Source organism: Eschrichtius robustus, chromosome 6, assembly GCF_028021215.1.
Source record: "Eschrichtius robustus isolate mEscRob2 chromosome 6, mEscRob2.pri, whole genome shotgun sequence".
NCBI classification, from domain to species: domain Eukaryota; kingdom Metazoa; phylum Chordata; class Mammalia; order Artiodactyla; family Eschrichtiidae; genus Eschrichtius; species Eschrichtius robustus.
The window spans coordinates 2,177,971-2,197,586 of NC_090829.1; the positions used below are offsets into that span (position 1 = coordinate 2,177,971).

The following is a 19,616-nucleotide window of genomic DNA, read 5'->3' on the forward strand; positions in this document are numbered from 1 at the left end:
CGGACCACTCATTTTTAATCTATTCAAATGTTCTCTTCTAAATTAAGTGTATAATTGTTTGGAGGGGTGGGGCTGAATCGAGTTTGGAAAAATGACAACGTGCCAAGTTTCTAAATGTTTCTTCGACAGCAAAAGTTTTACACTCCCTCCCCTCTGAAAAAGGATCATTATTACCACGGTTGATGGACCCTCTGAAAAAGGGTACATTATTACCACATGCCTCTCGCCACGTTTTATTCTCATCAACACAGGCAAAGCTCTTTATTCCTACTGTCGAGATGGGGAAATGGAGTCTCCATGTGGCTCTAGGACCAGTTACCAGTGGCTCAGAGACACAGAGCTGGTTAGTAACCGCTCTGGAATACAAGCCTGCTGTCCACGACACCCAGCTCCTGCCTTTTCACCAACTGCCACTCAGATTGTATCAGAAAATCCCCACAGTTATTCTATTTCCATGTCATCTCTGTTGACACCTACCCTTGGCAAACTATCATTCGTGTCATGTCTGAATTCCACACGCTGACGTCCTCCACGACTTGGATTTTGGAGGCTGAGCAATCATATTTATAGATAAGGCAAAGAGGAAAAAATTTTTTTGAGACTCCACTTACATTCTTTGGACATTCCCACTTCAAAGCACTTCTGGAGTCGACAGTACTGGCATCGATTCCTGGTGACTTTATTAATAACACAGTTCTTATCTCGGTGACAAGTGTAAATCATGTTCTTCTGAATACTTCTGCGGAAAAACCCCTGCAAGCAACCAAGAAGATGAGAAAATTAAGCAAAACTACTCAGCTTCGTGAGAAATCAAAGCCAACCTTATCAATGCATTGACTGCTCGTTCTGAGTAATGAAGTGATGGCAGCAGAAAAGTTAACTTATTTAAGCCTTAAAATCCTTGTGAAATATGAATAGTCAGTTCTCTCCCTTTGCTGCAAGCCAGAAAGCCCCTTTGAATCAAAACTGGACTTGACCGTTATTATCTTGCTAAAAGAAAATGAATACCAAGCGAATTCACTTGGAAAACATAATGCAGAGCTGGGTTCACTCCAAACAGGCTTAACATCCTAAGTGGCTCCCTTGCTGGCCAGAATGATATCAGGTGAATCCACTGTCAAGAAAGCCAATAGAAGAAGCATTCCATTTGCAGAAGAAATTATATGCTTCGTGAAAGAATTAGGTCTTTCCAATGGAGGGAGTCTTCTCCAAATGCTTTTACATATTTAGCTCTCGTGATAATATTCAAAACACGATTTAATTTGCGAAGTGTTTAGAAAAATATTATCCAAGATTGGAAACAAGGCAGAAAAATGACTGTCTGCTCATTTAATGGCATGTGAGAGCTGTGATGTCCAGTACGGTAGCTACTAATCACGTGTGGCTATTTAAATCAGAATTAATGAAAATTAAATAAAATTAGTATGATGATCTCCAGGTCCATCCATGTTGCTGCAGATGGCATTATTTCGTTCTTTCTAAAGGCTAATATTGCACTTTATGTATGTACCGTATCGTCTTTATCCATTCACCCGTGGATGGACGTTTAGGTTGCTTCCATGTCTTGGCTACTGTAAACAGCGCTGCAATGAACATTGGGGTGCACGTATCCTTTCAAACCATGTTTTTCTCCAGATACACGCCCAGGAGTGGGACTGCTGGATCATATGGCAGCTCTATTTTTAGTTTTTTTTTTTTTTTTTTAAGGCACCTCCATACTGTTCTCCATAGTGGCTGCACCAATTTACATTCCCACCAACAGTGTAGGAGGGTTCCCTTTTCTCCACACCCTCTGCAGCATTTACTATTGGTAGATTTTTTGATGATGGCCATTCTGACCCATGTGAGGTGATACCTCATGGTAGTTTGATTTGCATTTCTCTAATAACTAGTGATGCTGAGCATCTTTTCATGCGCCTCTTTGGCCATCTGTATGTCTTCTTTGGAGAAATGTCTATGTAGGTCTTCTGCCCACTTTTTGATTGGGTTGTTTGTTTGTGGTTTTTTTTTGGATATCGACCTTCATGAGCTGCTTGTAAATTCTGGAGATTAATCCCTTCAAGTGCTCAACAGCCACACATGTGCAGGGGCTACCACACTGGGCAGCACACGTACAGAATATTTCCATCATTGCAGGAAGTTCCCTCAGGCAATGCATACGCCGCAATGACTGACAAACTTAACCGAGTCATCTAACGGTCTCGGGAAATGTAACTTCCTTTGACTTACTGTTTATTATTGACTGGACCTTGACACTGTAAAGACTGTAGAAGACTGGTAACTTATAAATCATATGTGCCTAATATAGGTGCAAAGATTCCTGCCTGGTTGAAATATAACCAAAGATTATTGTTTTATTGCCTTGTAGGACATTAAGCAGTTGGGTCTAACTTTGCCACCTTATTCCAGCATTCTTTTTTCCAATCACCCTATCTGTCTGTCTGCCTCCCTCCCTCCCTCCCTACCTATTTTTTTCATATCCTTCTTTGAACCAGCTTTGTCATCTGACTGTTTCCCTCATTAATGAGTGAAATAAGTCTTCAACGTGTGCTTACTGCATATTTGAATAAGTATTGGTTTTTAACTTTTGGAAAGTTATATTTTGACCGAAGAAGCAATTTATCCTGATTTTTTTGGAAACACTGATGAAACAAATCAGACTTCAGGCTCCACGAGCACAGGGTCTCCCCCCAGCTTCTCCTCTCTGCTTACCCATCTCCCCACACAGCTTTGCAGAGAACGGAAAATTAAGTGGTGCTTGTTAACACGCAGATGAATGAAGAGTGAGTGACGGGTAAACCTGCTGTCTTTTCTAATCGCCCAACAAAAACCTCTACGCTGCTAGGAGTATTACAAGCAAGGAGTTTTACCTTATCAATTGTGATGTGACTTTTACCTCCATTAGTAACAATTCTCTTGAGAGTGGGAGGCACACCATCCACTGCCTTGAACAGCAAACAAGATTTGCCATCTGAGTTCAACTTTCCCTGTAGTACATTAACACCCCAGGAGCCAGAACTAAAGACCTTCAAAGCTAAAGCACATTAGCAAAGAAAGCTCACATAACACACATTGTTTAGGATATTTACGTGGGCACCCTAGGATTTTGACATCTAAAAAAACATATTTTTACTGGCATGCTTCGACTGTAAACGCCTGGAAATCTTGTTTAAGGTTGCAACTCCTCTCACATCCCAGACACACACATTTTCCAAGAAAACGTAGTTTATTTTTGTACCTCTGGAGCTACAAATATGCTCAGAATCTAAAATAACAGGTTATAAACACTCTGAAGCTCTAAGAGAATCTGTGCACTGTGGTCACCTCAAACATATTTTTTCCTGCAAAGAATACCTACAGGACACTCTTGGCTGCCAGACGTACAAACTCAATTGACAGAAACTTCACTGCTCTCCCGTCAAGTAACACTGACACATGGAAGATCCGGTCTTTTTGCAGGTGTGAAGCAAGTGAGGTATGGACCAATGTGACCTCCTCCACTTATTACAAACTGAATAAGCAGTTCAGCAAATTCTTAGCGAGTGAGCACAAAGGAGCGGAAACCAATCTCCTGACACCCAGATGAAAGAAGAAGAGAGAATTAAGAACTTTATATGTCACTAATTATGCAGTCAGCGTGGTTCAGGAACAATGACAGCAGAAACTAAATAGGACTTCTTGGTTTTCCAAATCAGAGTTTGGGCTGGATTTCAGGAGAAGGTCTAAGTTTCAGTAAATCATTTCCACCAGGGTAGAATACTTGCTGACTAAAATGTATGCTGTGAGGTATTTTTATTCATGGGCTGGGTAAACAGAAATGCCCTCTGAGGCCAAAGAGAGGTTTGCATTGTCCAAACCCCCCTCCTCCGCAGTAGCTACTGTGAACCGTCCTGTAAACCTCGTTTCCACTGCTTGGAGGACCTCGCGCGTGCGTGCGTGCGTGCGTGCGGCACCATAGCCCGTGTCACCAAAATTTTATCTACTTAATGTTTTATTTAGGTTGATTCTTCTTTATTTTTTATTTCAAGATTTGTTTTGATGTGGACCATTTTTTTAAAGTCTTTACTGAATTTGTTACGATATTGCTTCAGTTTATGTTTTGGTTTTTTTGGCCCCGAGGCATGCGGGATCCTAGCTCCCCGACCAGGGATCGAACCCGCACCCCCTACAATGGAAGGCTAAGTCCCAACCACTGGACCACCAGGGAAGTCCCTCTTCTTTTATTTTTTTTAAAATTTTATTATTATTTTTTTTAATGTTATTTCTTTTTTTTTATTAATTTATTTATTTTTGGCTGTGTTGGGTCTTCGTTTCTGTGCGAGGGCTTTCTCTAGTTGCGGCAAGGGGGGGCCACTCTTCATCGTGGTGCGCGGGCCTCTCACTGTCGCGGCCTCTCTTGTTGCGGAGCACAGGCTCCAGACGCACAGGCTCAGTAGTTGTGGCTCACGGGCTTAGTTGCTCCGTGGCATGTGGGATCTTCCCAGACCAGGGCTCGAACCCGTGTCTCCTGCATTAGCAGGCAGATTCTCAACCACTGCGCCACCAGGGAAGCCCTCTTCTTTTATTTTTAACATTATTTAAAATGGAAACCTTTAACCTCTGGCTCAATTTGAATACCAGCACCAACTGTCAATATGAGAAGGCATTCATAAAATAAATAAAATGAAGTCGAACAAAACAATAACCAGATGCGATTTCACTCTCGCTGGATCCTGGTTCTGCTAAACCTCACTCCTGGCTGAAAGGGAAAGGAGCAAGACTTAGGTACAGATCAGCACTGACTTGAGGCTTCTCCTGAGGAATTCAGAGAAAATAAACATGTTTCTCACTATGTGATTCAATGAGGTTTAAAGCCATGAATCTGTCCCACCCAAAAGTGGGAGCCTCGTAATTTGGGAATCAAAACTGTATCCCAAAGTTGTTATATGTAATGAGCTTTAGAAGTACTGAGTTCAAACAGAAAACAGACTCACAGACTTCGAAAATAAACTTCTGGTTACCAAAGGAGAAAGAGGGGAGGGAGGGATAAATTGGGAGTTTGGGATTAACATACACACACTACTGTATATAAAATAGATAAACAACAAGGACCTACTGTATAGCACAGGGAACTCTACTCAATATTCCATAATAACCTACATGGGAACAGAATCTGAAAAAGAATGGATATATGTATATGTATAACTGAATCACTGTGCTGTACACCTGAAACTAACTCCAATATAAAATAAAAATTAAGTTAAAAAAAATTTTTAAGTGGAAAAAAAAAAAAAGGTTTCCATCAAAGCAAAGTACCGAGTGCAAGTGTGATAGTTCTTGCAGCTAGGAGATGGGTAGAGTCACATCTGCAGGAGGAAAGACTGAAAAGCTGAGCAAGTACAGATGAAGGATTTGGTCCTCTTTGGAGGAGCAGCCCCACGGGAGAGAGGGGGCAGGAGGGTGCGGTGGGAGAGTCCTGGAAGGGAAGGAGAGGGGCGGGCTTGGAGAGTCACAGCCTCGTGGCTAGGCGCACTCACGCACTACCTCCTGAGGGCGGGGCTGGAGGCTTACTGCCAAGACCCTTCCCAGCTGTACCTTTCTGGGACTCCAAGTGTGTCCTCGCACCAGGGAGTGACAAGTTGGGATGGCTTGAGGGTGAGGATGAGGGGGCTTCTGTGGGCAAAGAAGATGGCCAAGGAGGAGGTCTGAAGACAAAGGAAGGAGAGACCGTCCACCTGTAGGGGTGACAACTGCGATTTCTTCAGACTCACAGACACAGAGATCAGGCTGGCGGTTGCCAAGGGGGAGGGGGTTGGGGGAGGGATGGAGTGGGAGGCTGGGGATTAGCAGATGGAAGCTATTATGTACGGATTGGATAAACAACAAGGTCCTACTGCAGAGCACCGGAGCTATATTCAATATCCTGGGATAAACCATCATGGAAAGGAATATGAAAAAGAATGTATATATGTGTATAACTGAGTCACTTTGCTGTACAGCAGAAATTAACACACAACATTGTAAATCAACTCTACTTCAATAAAAAAATTGAAAGAAACAAAAACAACTGCGATTCGTTGGGACTAGCCTGGGGCTTAAAAGACACCAACAAGAGGGCTTTCAGACGGTGTCACCTTTATCTTGGAACGGAGACCTCACCGCACCTCTGTGGGGACCTGGGGCAGGTGTCTGTGACCAGATGGAGGCTGGAGTGTCGTCTAATCCTGGCTCATGGTTGCTGGTCATCAGGAAGTCTGAGGGCCTGGTTTTCTGACACCAAGTCTAGGGTTGCTGGTGCCACGAGTTTCCTCTTTCACTTTCCAGAAACATCCTTTTTTCCCAGTAAACACAGAAAACTTCTATCAGGTCTTGAAGATGTTATGTCACCTCACCCAGGAAGCCTTCTCTGACTGATCCAAGCACACATGAATGCTTCCTCTTCTAGATAACCTTGGGCTTTTGCTTTTCCTTCTACATCACACCTATCTGAGTATGATATTTAAAATATTAATCAACAGTACCATCTACTTCAGAGGTTTACATGGCCATCGTGGGGGAAGTCCAGTCTGTGGCCAGCAGTCACAGCCTCAGGAGTCCCGTGGGCTTCAGAGATTTCCACCACTGGGTGTCACAGAAGCACCACCAAGTGTGACATCTTTCTTGCTGGGATTCCAGCCTCCCCGACAGGGGACAAGGAGGGGCATGGGGGCCGGCTCCATAGAACTAGGGTGGACAAGATGGGGACTCCACGGTGACTTCATGCGTCTTCCCTGGACTCGCCACAGTGGACTTGGGTGGAAGGAGACAAAGACTGAAGGCGATGGTTAGTCAACAACTGGTAGGAACATAGTTCAATATTTCAGCACCTACTACAAATGGATTGGTACAAATCAACTGCATATCCCCAGGACCGGGACAGAACCTGACACATGGCAGATATCCAACAAACAGCTGTCGATTGAACGAATGAACAATGGGCATCCTCAGCTATGAACAGAGCCAGAGTGATAGTCCTGGATGAACTATACCTTAATTCCACAAAACATTCCTCAGTGATAATGTATTCCCTGAGGATGATATTATCTGTACTTAGGGAAGGAAGCATCCAGATTTCCCTGAGGTTAGTAGAAGACCCACTGATTTGAGTTGTAATCAGGTCAGTCAATCAGGACTTCTGTTGGTTAGCCATGATTTGTGTTGGTTAATCTGTTAATTAACTTTTGTTGGTTAACTGCTAACTTGGTGAAACCTGCCTTCTGCTGTCTAATCATGGCTCCTGCAGCTTATGCGTGACTTTTATTGTTTGAGATCGCCAAAGCAAGTGACACAATTAATGCTCTAATTACCTAGATCAGGAAGCTAGACCTGGGGCTTCCCTGGTGGCGCAGTGGTTGGGAATCTGCCTGCTAATGCAGGGGACACGGGTTCGAGCCCTGGTCTGGGAAGATCCCACGTGCCCCAGAGCAACTGGGTCCGTGAGCCACAACTACTGAGCCTGCGCGTCTGGAGCCTGTGCTCTGCAACAAGAGAGGCCGCGACAGTGAGAGGCCCGCGCACCACGATGAAGAGTGGCCCCCCCCTTGCCGCAACTAGAGAAAGCCCTCGCACAGAAACGAAGACCCAACACAGCCAAAAATAAATATTAAAAAAAAAAAAAAAAAAAGAAGCTAGACCTGCATCACAAACTGGGTCAAGTGTTTTCTAACCACGGGTTTTTCAACCTTTCTTACCTCATAGGCTCTTCTACTCTTGCTATCAAAGAACTGGCGTCCAACCAAAAAGAAAAAAAAATACTCACTTGGTGGAGAAGTCTACATAGGCTTTAGAGCCATTTGCAAGCCATTTGCTTCGCATCACGGCAATAACCATGGAATGCCCACATCCTGCTCAGAACTCTTTTGTCTCCCCTTGGGGATATGAGGTGCCATTGTTCTAACTAACGTACTATCTACGGGACAGAAACAATCCTCAATCAGAAGGAACGGTATCTGTCTCTGTAAACCTAAATATCCTCCTATACGTAACTACTTACCATTCGTAATTCCCTTGATGGACTAGTCAGATGTCCCAAATCTAAACAGGACACGGAGAAAAGTGACTCATCTCACTCCTTCTTCATATTTTGATATGACATTAAGTTGGGCCTCCTTCTCTCCTCTCATACTCTCAAATCATTGCTCCGATTCTCATCATTTTTTCTCCCATTCATGGGCCCTGTTTCACCTTCTAGTTTTCAGATATCATCACATATAATATCTTTCACCCTCTCCCAAAGGGGGTGATTTTTTGGTTGGTTCAGATAGTGGGCTAGTGGTTAAGAATTAGGCTTTAAAATATGTTTGTGAGGGGGCTTCCCTGGTGGCGCAGTGGTTGAGAATCTGCCTGCCAATGCAGGGGACACGGGTTCGAGCCCTGATCTGGGAGGATCCCACGTGCCGCGGAGCGACTAGGCCCGTGAGCCATAACCACTGAGCCTGCACGTCTGGAGCCTGTGCTCCGCAACAGGAGAGGCCGCGATAGTGAGAGGCCCGCGCACCGCGACGAAGAGTGGCCCCCACTTGCCGCAACTGGAGAAAGCCCTCGCACAGAAACGAAGACCCAACACAGCCATAAATAAATAAATAAATAAATTAATTAATTAATTTTAAAAAAATATGTTTGTGAAAAATAATCGCCTGGGCACTTCCCTGGCGGCCCAGTGGTTAAGACTCTGTGCTTCCACTGCAGCGGGCACAGGTCTGACCCCTGGTCAGGGAACCAAGATCCTTCAAGCCGCACGGAAAAAAAAAAAAAAAAAAAAAAAATTGCCTGTAGTTTGTCTATTATGTATAATTATAAATAATATCTTGCCTTACAGAAATGGAGTGGGGCTGAGATTTTTTTAAATTAATTTTTATTGGAGTATAGTTGATTTACAATGTTGTGTTAGTTTCAGGTGTACAGCAAAGTGAATCAGTTATACATATACATATATCCACTCTTTTTTAGATTCTTTTCCCATATAGGTTATTACAGAGTATTGAGTAGAGTTCCCTGTGCTATACAGTAGGTCCTTATTAGTTATCTATTCTATATATAGTAGTGTGTATATGTCAATCCCAGTCTCCCAATTTATCTCTCCCACCCCTTTCCCCACTGGTAACCATAAGTTTGTTTTCTATATCTGTGACTCTATTTCTGTTTTGTAAATAAGTTCATTTGTATCCTTTTTTTAGATTCCACATATAAATGATATCATATGATATTTGTCTTTCTCTGTCTGACTTACTTCACTTAGTATGATAATCTCTAGGTCCATCCAAGTGGCTACAAATGGCATTATTTCGTTCTTTTTTATGGCTGAGTACTATTCCACTGTATATATGTACCACATTTTCTTTGTCCATTCATCTGTCAATGGACATTTTGGTTGCTTCCATGTCTTGGCTATTGTAAATAGTGCTGCTATGAACATAGGGGTGCATGTATCTTTTTGAATTATGGTTTTCTCTGGATATATGCCCAGGAGTGGGATTGCTGGATCATATGGTAGCTCTATTTTTAGTTTTTTAAGGAACCTTCATACTGTTCTCCTTAGTGGCTGTACCAACTTACACCCACCCACAGCGTAGGAGGGTTCCCTAATTGGTAAGGTAGGAATACACTGTTTCGGGCTCTGATTTTGCCCCCTAGGTGATATTTACATCATACTGTATGCTGCTGGCACCTACTGAACAGACGCTGGAGATGGTGTTAGATATCCTACAATGCAGAGCAATTCCCCTGCTGTAGACTGAACGTATCCCCCGAAATTCCTACATTGAAGCCTATTGCCCAATGTGATGGTATGAGGAGGTGGGGCCTTTGGGAAGCACTTGGGCTATGAGGGTGGAGCCCTTATAAAAGAGACCCCAGAGAGCTAGCTTGGCCCTTCCTCCCCCACGTGAAGGTAAAGGGAAAAGACAGATGTCCAGGAAGCAGGCCCTCACAAAACTCTGAATCTGCCAAGTGCCTTGATCTTGGACTTCACAGCCTCCTGAACTGTGAGAAATAAATGTCTGTTGCTTATTAAAAAAAAAAAAAAAAAGAATTAGGCTGTAGCTCGGGTACACGTGGATTTAAACACTGACTTGGCCGCTTAACTATGTGATATTGAGCAAGTTACACTAAGGCCTCAGTTGCCTCATCCGTAAAATGGGGATAATAAAGTACCTACTTCATAGGATCGCTCAGTGCACCCAATCAGGGAACACATATAAAGTGTCAGCACAATGACCAGCACATAGCAAGGGCCCCATGAATGGCAGCTTTAGTTACTGGCAAAACCTCTTTCCAAAGCTTTCTTCTGGACAATTTCCAATACACATTTTGTGTTTAAAATAAAGATTCCCAACTAGGACAGAACACTGTTCTGAATCTCTGAACGACATGGGTTATTGTGGGCAGACAGCCTTATGATTCCAAAGACTCATTCATATATTGATCCATTCACTCAATGCCAATTAACTGGGGTGGGCTCTCCCGGGGCATACAAAGATGGATAAGGCCTGGTCCTGCCCCTCCTCAATCTACCAGGAGCATTAAGTGAACCCAGCAGTGTGGAAGCAGCAAGTGAAAAAGGGCCCATTATAGTGCCTGGCACACAGTAGGCACACGGCAGTTATTTACTGAGTAAAGGCCGTAGGTATTCAAAGGAGTCAGAAAGGAGTCAACACTTGATCCCAGCTCTAACGAAGGGGTAGGATTTGAACAGCAAGACAACCAACAAGGACCTACTGTATAGCACAGGGAACTCTACTCAATACTCTGTAATAACCTATATGAGAAAAGAATCTGAAAAAGAATGGATAGATGTAGATGTATAACTGAATCACTTTGCTGTACATCTGAAACACAACATTGTAAATCAATTATACTCCAATAAAATTTAAAAAAAAATTTCCCCCAAGGAGCATTATGGGTGAGCAGAGGCTGGGGTTAGGAAGGACAGGGAGGGGCCAGTGGTCCAGGCCGGTAGAGTCGTGAGTGATGGATGTGTGTGTGAGACACAGCTGGGACAGCGGCTGACATGCAGACGGGGGAAGATCAAGAAGGCCACGCCAGGCGCTTGCTGGGAAAGTACTCGCTCTTCTGTGCAGGAGAGGACTAGGGTCGGAGGTATACTCTGCCCAGATGGTTCAGGAAGCTGTGCATCACTGATTTCATCATGCATTAATTGCATGCATACTGAAGCAGACAGTGAACTCTGGGTATCAACACAGATCCCTAAGACCCAGAGCCTGCCCTCAGGCCTGAGCAGGAATGGAGCCCAAGAACCCTTGTTTTCTGAAATGACAGTGCAATTGGCTGACTCGTGTGTAATTCTAAAGTTGCTTCTGAGAATTCACACCATGGTGTTTTGGATGGAAGTTGCTTTGCTGCCTTAAGAGCCATTTACATCGGGCTGAACAAGTTCAGAAACCATCAAGATCCTTTGAAGAAAGGCACTAAGTAAAAACGTTTTTCCTTTTTAAAAAAAGGCAACTTGGCCCTTTATTTGTCATAAAAAGCATCGGGTCAGGAGAAATTCACCCCAAAACTAGTGTGGGAAGCACATCTGTTTGCACTGGGCTTTTGCAGAGCTAACTTCTATCCCACGCAAAGTTCAAAAGGGTAATTTCTCCTTCCTGAGTGAGAGAAGAGAGAGAAAAGTGAGGAGTGTTACTTAGTCGTTTTTCCTCGATCATGAAGAAGACTATATCTCAACCCCATCTCAATCAAAGAGTAATACGCAGGTGGCCACCCCAGGGAGGCATGCCCCGGGCCAGCCAGGCGGGCACGGCGAGGTCCTGGCCAGGCCAGCGCAGAGCTGCAATTCCCATTTCCAGCCAGAAGCAGAGATGGTGCCAGTAGGAGGAGGTGAGTGTGGAATAATCCCATCACAGCAACTTTGGGAAACACGGCTTTCAGACCAGGAAACACGTTGCCTTAAACAAACAAAAAACACCCTCCAGAGTGAGTGGAAGTCTATGCGTGACAACGTCTGAAAAGTTATTAATAGCCAGATTTAGGGGGAGAAAGAGAAAAGTGAAGACCTTTTCACCCCACTGAAAGACAATGGTGAGAGGGAGGGAGAAAGTAAAAAAACAGCCCACTATTTTGATGACAAACAGAGAGTTTCCTCCCCAGCAAGGAGGGTGGGCACGCATGTGACATGGAGAACACTGGACAGTAGAGCTGGGGGTGCTGCTCTGAGCCACGAAAGGAAAACAACGTAAGATTCCTACTCCAAACAAGAAAGTCAAGTTGTCCCAAGGGGTAGAGGCTTAGAGTTGTTTATTTTTTGTTAAAAAAAAAAAAAAAAAAAAAAAAATCCCCGCCAGGGGAAGGTCCCACTTTTGGAAATTTAGTAAAGATGAATGGGTGACAGTGGTGAAGGTGGAGGGCGCCGAGGTCTGATAGCCTCGGCTTCTATAAGGTCCCTTATTCCCCGGCGCCTCTCGCCTGCTCCCTGGGAAAGGGTCCCTTCTGTCCTTCCACCTGACCGGGCATTTCAGCCCTAACTCTCTCCTTTCAACTCCCTGGGACTGGAAATTTCCTGAGCACATTCACTCTTGCCCAGGTTAGAAAGGCGAGCCTTTATTTTGGGAGATGCCTAGAAAGATGGTTCGTCTCTAAAGAAGGCGAAGACTACAGATTTAGCAAAAATATCATCTCTGTGGGAACGAGTCTTTCCAGAAGAGGGTGATTAAGGTCTTTTCCTGGACTTTGTCAGGTGAACCCCTGAGGGCTCAACCCCTGTTAGACCCAGAGGCCAATGCTCTCAATCCTTCTAATCCCCAGTTAATTAAAACTCCCCGGGAATACCAAGGCAAAGGCAGCCCGTGTTCTTAACTGTGAACCTGAACTCACAACACCAGAGATCAAGGTTTAAATCTCCAAAGTCCTCCATGTCCCAGGAAGGGCACGGGGGCCACTGCATTCAGTGCACAGTGTTCTTTACTTTAGAGGAACATGATCTGGGGAAGAAATGCCACCAGGTAATATAAACTGGGAACCAACAAGTAAGAAGAGATTAATTGGTACAAATGTCTTTTAATTTAGGTAAAAAACTGGCTTTTTATATTTCCGAAACATGACCTTGGATAAAATAAGAGTTTTTGAAAGTGCCCAGCTATCATATAGCTCTGACTGATTATTATAACCCCATTCTGATTGCTAGGCAGCCGATCAATCAGGTTTGGGGGCCAATAATCACAAACAAAATTTGGGAGGAGAGAGCTTCACAAGGCAAGTAAACACTACCGGTTAAACTGGCTGTTTTTCAAAAAGTGAAGGGATCTGCTCTGGGCTGGCTTCCAAAGCGTGTGGCCTGGGTGGTCACACAGAGCCCGGTTCTAAAAGGGTACTAGGTTTACTGCCCTGCTGTCGTTGTCTTGAAATTCTGAATCATTGTTGAACAAGAGGTGAGCGTTTTCGTTTTGTACTGGGTCCTGCAAATGAAGCAGCCAGCTCTGGCTCCAGAATACCACCTCCAGCAAAGGCTTCCAACCTTCTTCCTCCGTGAGGACCTGGAAGTCTTAGGTAGCCTCTCTTTTCCTCTGGCTGACCTGAAGGCTAGTTGTAAGATTGCTGGTCAGACAGAATTAAGCAAGTCCACCACCATCACACTTAGTCTCCATCTCCCCAGGATCTCCTTGGGATGTTTTGAGCAATTCGATGGTTCCAGAAAGAGCCAGAAGGGAAAACCATTCGGGACGTATTTGATGTTCTACAATGGGCTTTATTTCCCACTTGGATAAGGGACTTCGGAGGGCGCTGGGAGGAGTAGGAAGAATACCAAGAACTTTTCCATAATTGGATACAATTTCCTTCCAAATAGCACATATATTTAGGTGCAATCTCAGGAGGGAATCCAGAAGCTCAGCCATATGCGTCCTAGATGTCTCTCACTCCCCCGTGGGAGCCACCAAAATAAAGAGTAAAGTAGAAAGAAGGTGAGGAATATGAGGTCAAACAGTTAATCTGTTACCCAAAGAATTTCTGTATAGCAGGATAAATATCACAAATATAGTATCTTGGGGACCACCTCTCCGCTTCTCAAGAATCTGAGTTGAGACAGGATAGAAAAAGTCTGAAAGAGAGAAATAAAACCTCTAAAATGGACGATTTCACTGGGCTCCACAAAGCTTTCTTTAAATCTGGTCTTGAGAATTTACATTAAACCAACCAAAGACATCTGTTTTCTAGATTACTTGGGTCAGTTATTTTGTGCCCTTCGACCATGAAACCCATAGTTACCGATTTATCATCAAGATTACTCTAAATATAACAGGGCAAGAAGCCAATGCATTTTACGTGTTTTAATTCTCAATTCTTTCACTGAGAAAAATGCACCAAAATAGCTCCTCAGCTACAGCCTGGGAGTTAGCAGACCCCAGCTGCTTTGCACATTAATTTCTAAATCTCATCTGGACTCAAATTCAAGATCTTCGTCTGTACTGAAGAGGGGGGGAAAGGTAAGCAGAAGGAGACAGAGCCAAAACATGCTCAAATATATTTAAACTCTTTGCAGAGGAGTATGGATTTTTAAAATCTCTTTTAGAAGTCTGGTATGCAACATGTCACCATCGACAAAGCCAGGACTCGCTCCTTCATGACATGCTGGCTGATGAGAATGTACATCTCACAGCAACTCTGTGTATCACCTAATTCACAGGCCCTTCACAGACGCCAATAATTAGAATGTACTGGTATTGTTCTATGATGCGAAGAGGGACCTAAATTAGAAAAGAAAACAGATGCTGGACGAAAATTTCTTGTACTTTTTCCAAGTTAATTTAATTTTCAAGGCCATTCAGGGATCTTCTGCTGGAATTTTTCTCACTTATTTTGTATGTGGTTATGTCCTGAATCTGACATGAAAAGGAAGAAATCATAGAGGACGCGGAAGCAGGAGAAGGGAAGTCGGTCAGGCCTTCGCATGTAAGTCATCAAGAGTCTGATAACTGTTAAAATAACGGGCATTTATTGGCTGTAGGCTTCTGTTTCTCTTCACCACAGACACTGCTCTGATAGAGCAATGATCTCACTAACAGGGTGGGGAGAAAATACTGCTAAAGCTCCAGCTCTCAAAATGGATTCTGTCCTTATATAGAAAAGCCACGGTGACTCTAGGCTGAGGCCTGATACACACCTTATCCCAAATCCACCCTCTCAACTCCGAGGTCATCAATGAAACAGTCTGGAGTCCGCCTGCCCCCCAAAGTTGCCTGTGTCCCTTGTCCAGGCCTCCACACCTAGACCATCCTCTCTCTCCTCCAAGCCTTCACTCACACTGTTCCCTATGACTCAAAAGTCCTTTCCCTGCCTTGCCCTTTAGTTCATGATACAGCCCCCGAGAGGGTCAGGCACCTATGAATCCCCTACCACACAGCAGCACACCCTATGGCAACACTCACTCCACAGTACTGCAGTGGTGGATCTTCATGTCTTTCTTCCTCAAAACAGGAATCCTTTGCAGGCAGTATCTTAATTATCTTTGTGATGGAGCATAAGCAACTTTTCTAATTAAAAAATAATGTGGTGCACCCAATGTTCATAGCAGATCTATTCACAATAGCCAGGACACGGAAACAACCCAAGTGCCCATCGACAGAGGAATGCATAAAGAAGATGTGGCACATATATACAATGGAATATTACTCAGCCATAAAAAAAGAATGAAATAATGCCATTTGCAGCAACACGGATGCAACCAGAGATGATCATACTAGGTAAAGTAAGTCAGACAGAGAAAGGCAAAGACCATATGATATCACTTATCTGTGGCATCTAAAATATGACACACAAATGAACTTATCTGTGAAAAAGAAACAGACCCACAGACAGAGAGAACAGACTTGTGGCTGCCAAGGAGAAGGGGAGGTGGAGGAGGGATGCACTGGGAGTTTGGCGTTCGTAGATGCAAACTGTTACGTAAAGGATGGATAAACAACAAGGTCCTACTGTAGAGCACAGGGAACTATACCCAATATCCTGGGATAAACCACAAAGGACAAGAATATAAAAAAGAATGTATATATATACAACTGAGTCACTATGGTGTACAGCAGAAATTAGCACAACATTGTAAATCAACTCTACTTCAATAAAAAAATAACACGGTGCAAGTTATTTTGCTTTTTATGTATCATATGGCGATTCCATGTAGAAGGAAAGGGAGGAAAAGAAAGATCAGAATGGAAACTTAAATTCAATAAATATAATAACCATCAAAATTTTTTAAGCATAAGGAAAAGGAAAAAGGATGTTATATTTTCAACAGTGAAACTCCAGGATCATAAATTCAGACAGCAATCCCAACTTCATGATTTATCCCAACCTCCTTTCCTGCTTATTCCAAATTAGTAAGAAAGCAGCTCAAATTTCACCCCCAGCTCCTCTTTCTTGATCTTTAAAATTAAAGTTGCAATATTTTGTCAGCACGGTGCCAAGATCTGAAATTGGGCAGGTCCCCAGTGCAAGAGGTAAAGGTCTCTTAAACGGCATGAACTTGCCTGCAGTCAGCACATTTCGGCTCCCACCCAAGCACCCCGCGTTATAAAAGCATGCTTCTGAAGCGGCTGCTCTCGGAGCCCTAACTTGTGTGCGTTCTGTGCCTATTTGATGAGGGGAATTCGGCAAAACACACACGATTCACTTTTTAAGTGTTACTTCTCTGCTTTTCCGTCTCATCCCTGACCTGAGTTGACAAACGGAGGGGCAGGGCAGCCTTCTGACTACACGGGGGAGAAGGGGAAAATCCGTCCCGGTCAGAAAAGAGGTAGCTGCCAATTAGTTCATCTGTTCTCCAGTTTTCAATTAAAGGCAGCTAACGGATGTAGGGGGACACATTTTATTTTTTCCTGACAGAGCCCTTATGTTTAAACTCTTAGCTTCATTTCCCAAAATTGCTGGCTTTAGACTGAAGAAACACACAGCTTGAGTGGAAAGCTGAATGTTCTCCTATATCCTGTATCAAAATGACATTTTTCTGCTCAGTGGCTACTTCCCGCTTGGCCTCCCAACGCTCTGCTGCCTGGGACGGGCTTGTGGCACGGTCTCTGCCCCAGGGGATGGGTGTTGGGTCCCACGCTCCCGCCAGCGAGGCACCCCTGGGAGCTCTGGGGTGCTTCACCCAACTTTGCTCTCTTTGGATGATCATTCGGTGGAATTTCATTTACCCTTCCAATTTTTTCCAGGAGGACAAAGAAGATAACTTGGAAGGGTGTGTTTATTTGGAACTCATCTGAAAGAACTCCAGTCTCTCTTAAGCAGCTGCCTCTATACGGAATTTGGGAATTATTTTCCTTAGATCAAACAGGACTGAGCATTCCCTTGGCCACGGCTGGCCTTCTTCCCTGGAACACACACGTTTTCAGGATTGCTATTTTTATCCAGAGTTTTCTCAAATGAATAATTAGGAGACGTACACAGGCAGGAGTAGGAAAAAGAGCTAGGCCCCCATAAATCATGACCAACTGACCTGTAACCACCGAGGGACTGAATGACTTTTTGTTAACAGTTTAGCAGCTCTGTTTCTGCGGGACTGCACTGTCGCTAGACTTCAGGGATTTGTGGGGCAGTGGCAGTTAGAGCTATGGGAGAAGTCCTTCAGGATTGGACCAGCCACCCCTCAGGGCTGGAAAAGCTGCTGTGAATCACGTGATCCTGGTAATTTGACGTTTAACATGTCTATGGGGGCAAGACGATAAGACATTATATAGTAATTCCTATTTCTTTTTGTTTTATTTTTTAATTTTTTACTTTATTTTTATTTATTTGGCTGCATCGGGTCTTAGTTGTGGCACGTGGGATCTTTTTGCTGAGGCATGCAGGCTTCTCTAGTTGTGGCACGCAGGCTCCCACGCAGGCTCAGTAGTTGCGGCACGCGGCTTAGTGCCCCGCGGCATGTGGGATCTTAGTTCCCCGATCAGGGATCAAACCCACATCCCTTGCACTGGAAGGCAGATTCTTAACCACTGGACCACCAGGGAAGTCCACCTATTTGTTTTAATATCACCTGAAGTTTGCTTGGTTCACCCAAGGCTTCGAGAGGCACATTGGGACTGAGCATTACACCTCAGTGGGCATTAGAACAGACCTTGTGAAAACACCAGGCGGCGGCACAAAAGTGGCGCTTTCATCCTGCCAGAAAAACGGAGAGGACTTTTAGGAGCCCCTCAGAAGGAGATTCTGAATTAATCTGTAATTTCAGGTTTCCAAGTGGCTTTTACAAGTTTGCTTACCCGAAGCATTTCAGGGCGTCATCTCTCTTAATTTTTATCCGCACGATGTTCCACAAACATCTCGACCTGAATCATGGCCCCTCATCTTGTTATCTTAATGGGGGGAGGATAGAGTGTCCTGCCGCCCTTCCTCATTAGGTGTCCTCACTTACACATTGAGGAAAAAAGTGCCGAACGTGAATTATTTAAAATCTATTGTATCAGTGTGTGTTCTGTAAGCATTCACTACCGGCAAAGCAGACCGATTATTTTTCACTTTTAATTGTGCTGATACCTCATCTGCTCGGTAGAAAGTGGAGAGTGGTAGGTGACACCGTCTCTCAGGCCGAGGACCAGAGAGGCAATGAGGTCTATCATTTAAAGCCAAGATAACCCACTTAGTGGACGTACCTTTAACATGCTGCTAAGGATGGGCAACCTGGAGTAGCTCTTTTCGTCTGTAATGTGTGTCTATTACTGTGTCAGACATGAATGAGAGCAGGACAGAGCCCGGTTCCTTAAAGAAGCTCTCAGCGGAGGGAACCAGTGACATGTCACCAACCACACACAGGCAGCCATCGCATGTGAGTGAGAAGGGGCCCGCCCATTCCCCCAGCTCCTCCGCCAAATCTCAGGTGTGACCTAAGATGAGAAGCATCACATGAGATCATCGCTAGGTATGCTTGGAGACCTTCTCCTAACCTGAAGAAAATAGTTAGAGCAACGAAAATATATTTAGATAATAAACTTACAAATCTGTGACTGGAAACTGATCGAAATAAGATTGCACACAGGACACAAGGATTTATTACTAGACATTCAAAATGAGCCCTAATCCCTCTCCTCCCTTTCGACCCCCAAGACCATCATCAGGAAATGCCCACGGGTACTGGATACGTCGGTATGTGGTCAAAAAGTGTCTCACCGTTATCTGAATTTAACATATCCCTTCCAAACACAGCAGCTCAGGAATTCGTTTGGGCGAATCCACAGATAATGACTATAGAATCATTCTGATGTTGTTTATTAAGTTAAAGACTTGTTATAACTCTTGTGTATCCTCAGCACCCCATCCAGTGCCTGACCTGGCCTCTGAGAAACATATGCTCATCTGGATGGATGCAGGGTTGCATGGGGGCAATGACTCAGTTTGCCAAACTGAGACCAGCCGGGACCTGGGACCCTCTGCTGCAGTGCCTGCACCTGGACAAACGTCTCCTTGAGAAACAAAATACAAAGAAACCATAAGGGACTAAAAATAGCTGCGTGCATGCGCAGTTGGGGCAAATTATGGACAACAAGATACAAAAAGACCAAAAACCCAACTGCCACTTCTGAAGAGCTGGGAGCAAAAGCAGGGCACTGCGCATGCCCCCTGCACACAGCACCACCTAAGGGGTGGGCAGACCA

General features: G+C 44.2%; 1 protein-coding gene across 5 annotated transcripts in view; it reads right to left on the bottom strand.

Annotated features, from left to right (window-relative positions):
* The window catches only part of RARB (retinoic acid receptor beta), a 682,530-nt gene that overhangs the window by 102,993 nt on the left and 559,921 nt on the right, over window positions 1–19,616 (bottom strand). For all 5 annotated transcript variants that reach the window (XM_068547291.1, XM_068547293.1, XM_068547296.1 and 2 more), the window contains one exon: window positions 612–753. In XM_068547291.1, the coding sequence (XP_068403392.1) occupies window positions 612–753 (142 nt within the window). The remainder of the gene's footprint in view (window positions 1–611; window positions 754–19,616) is intronic.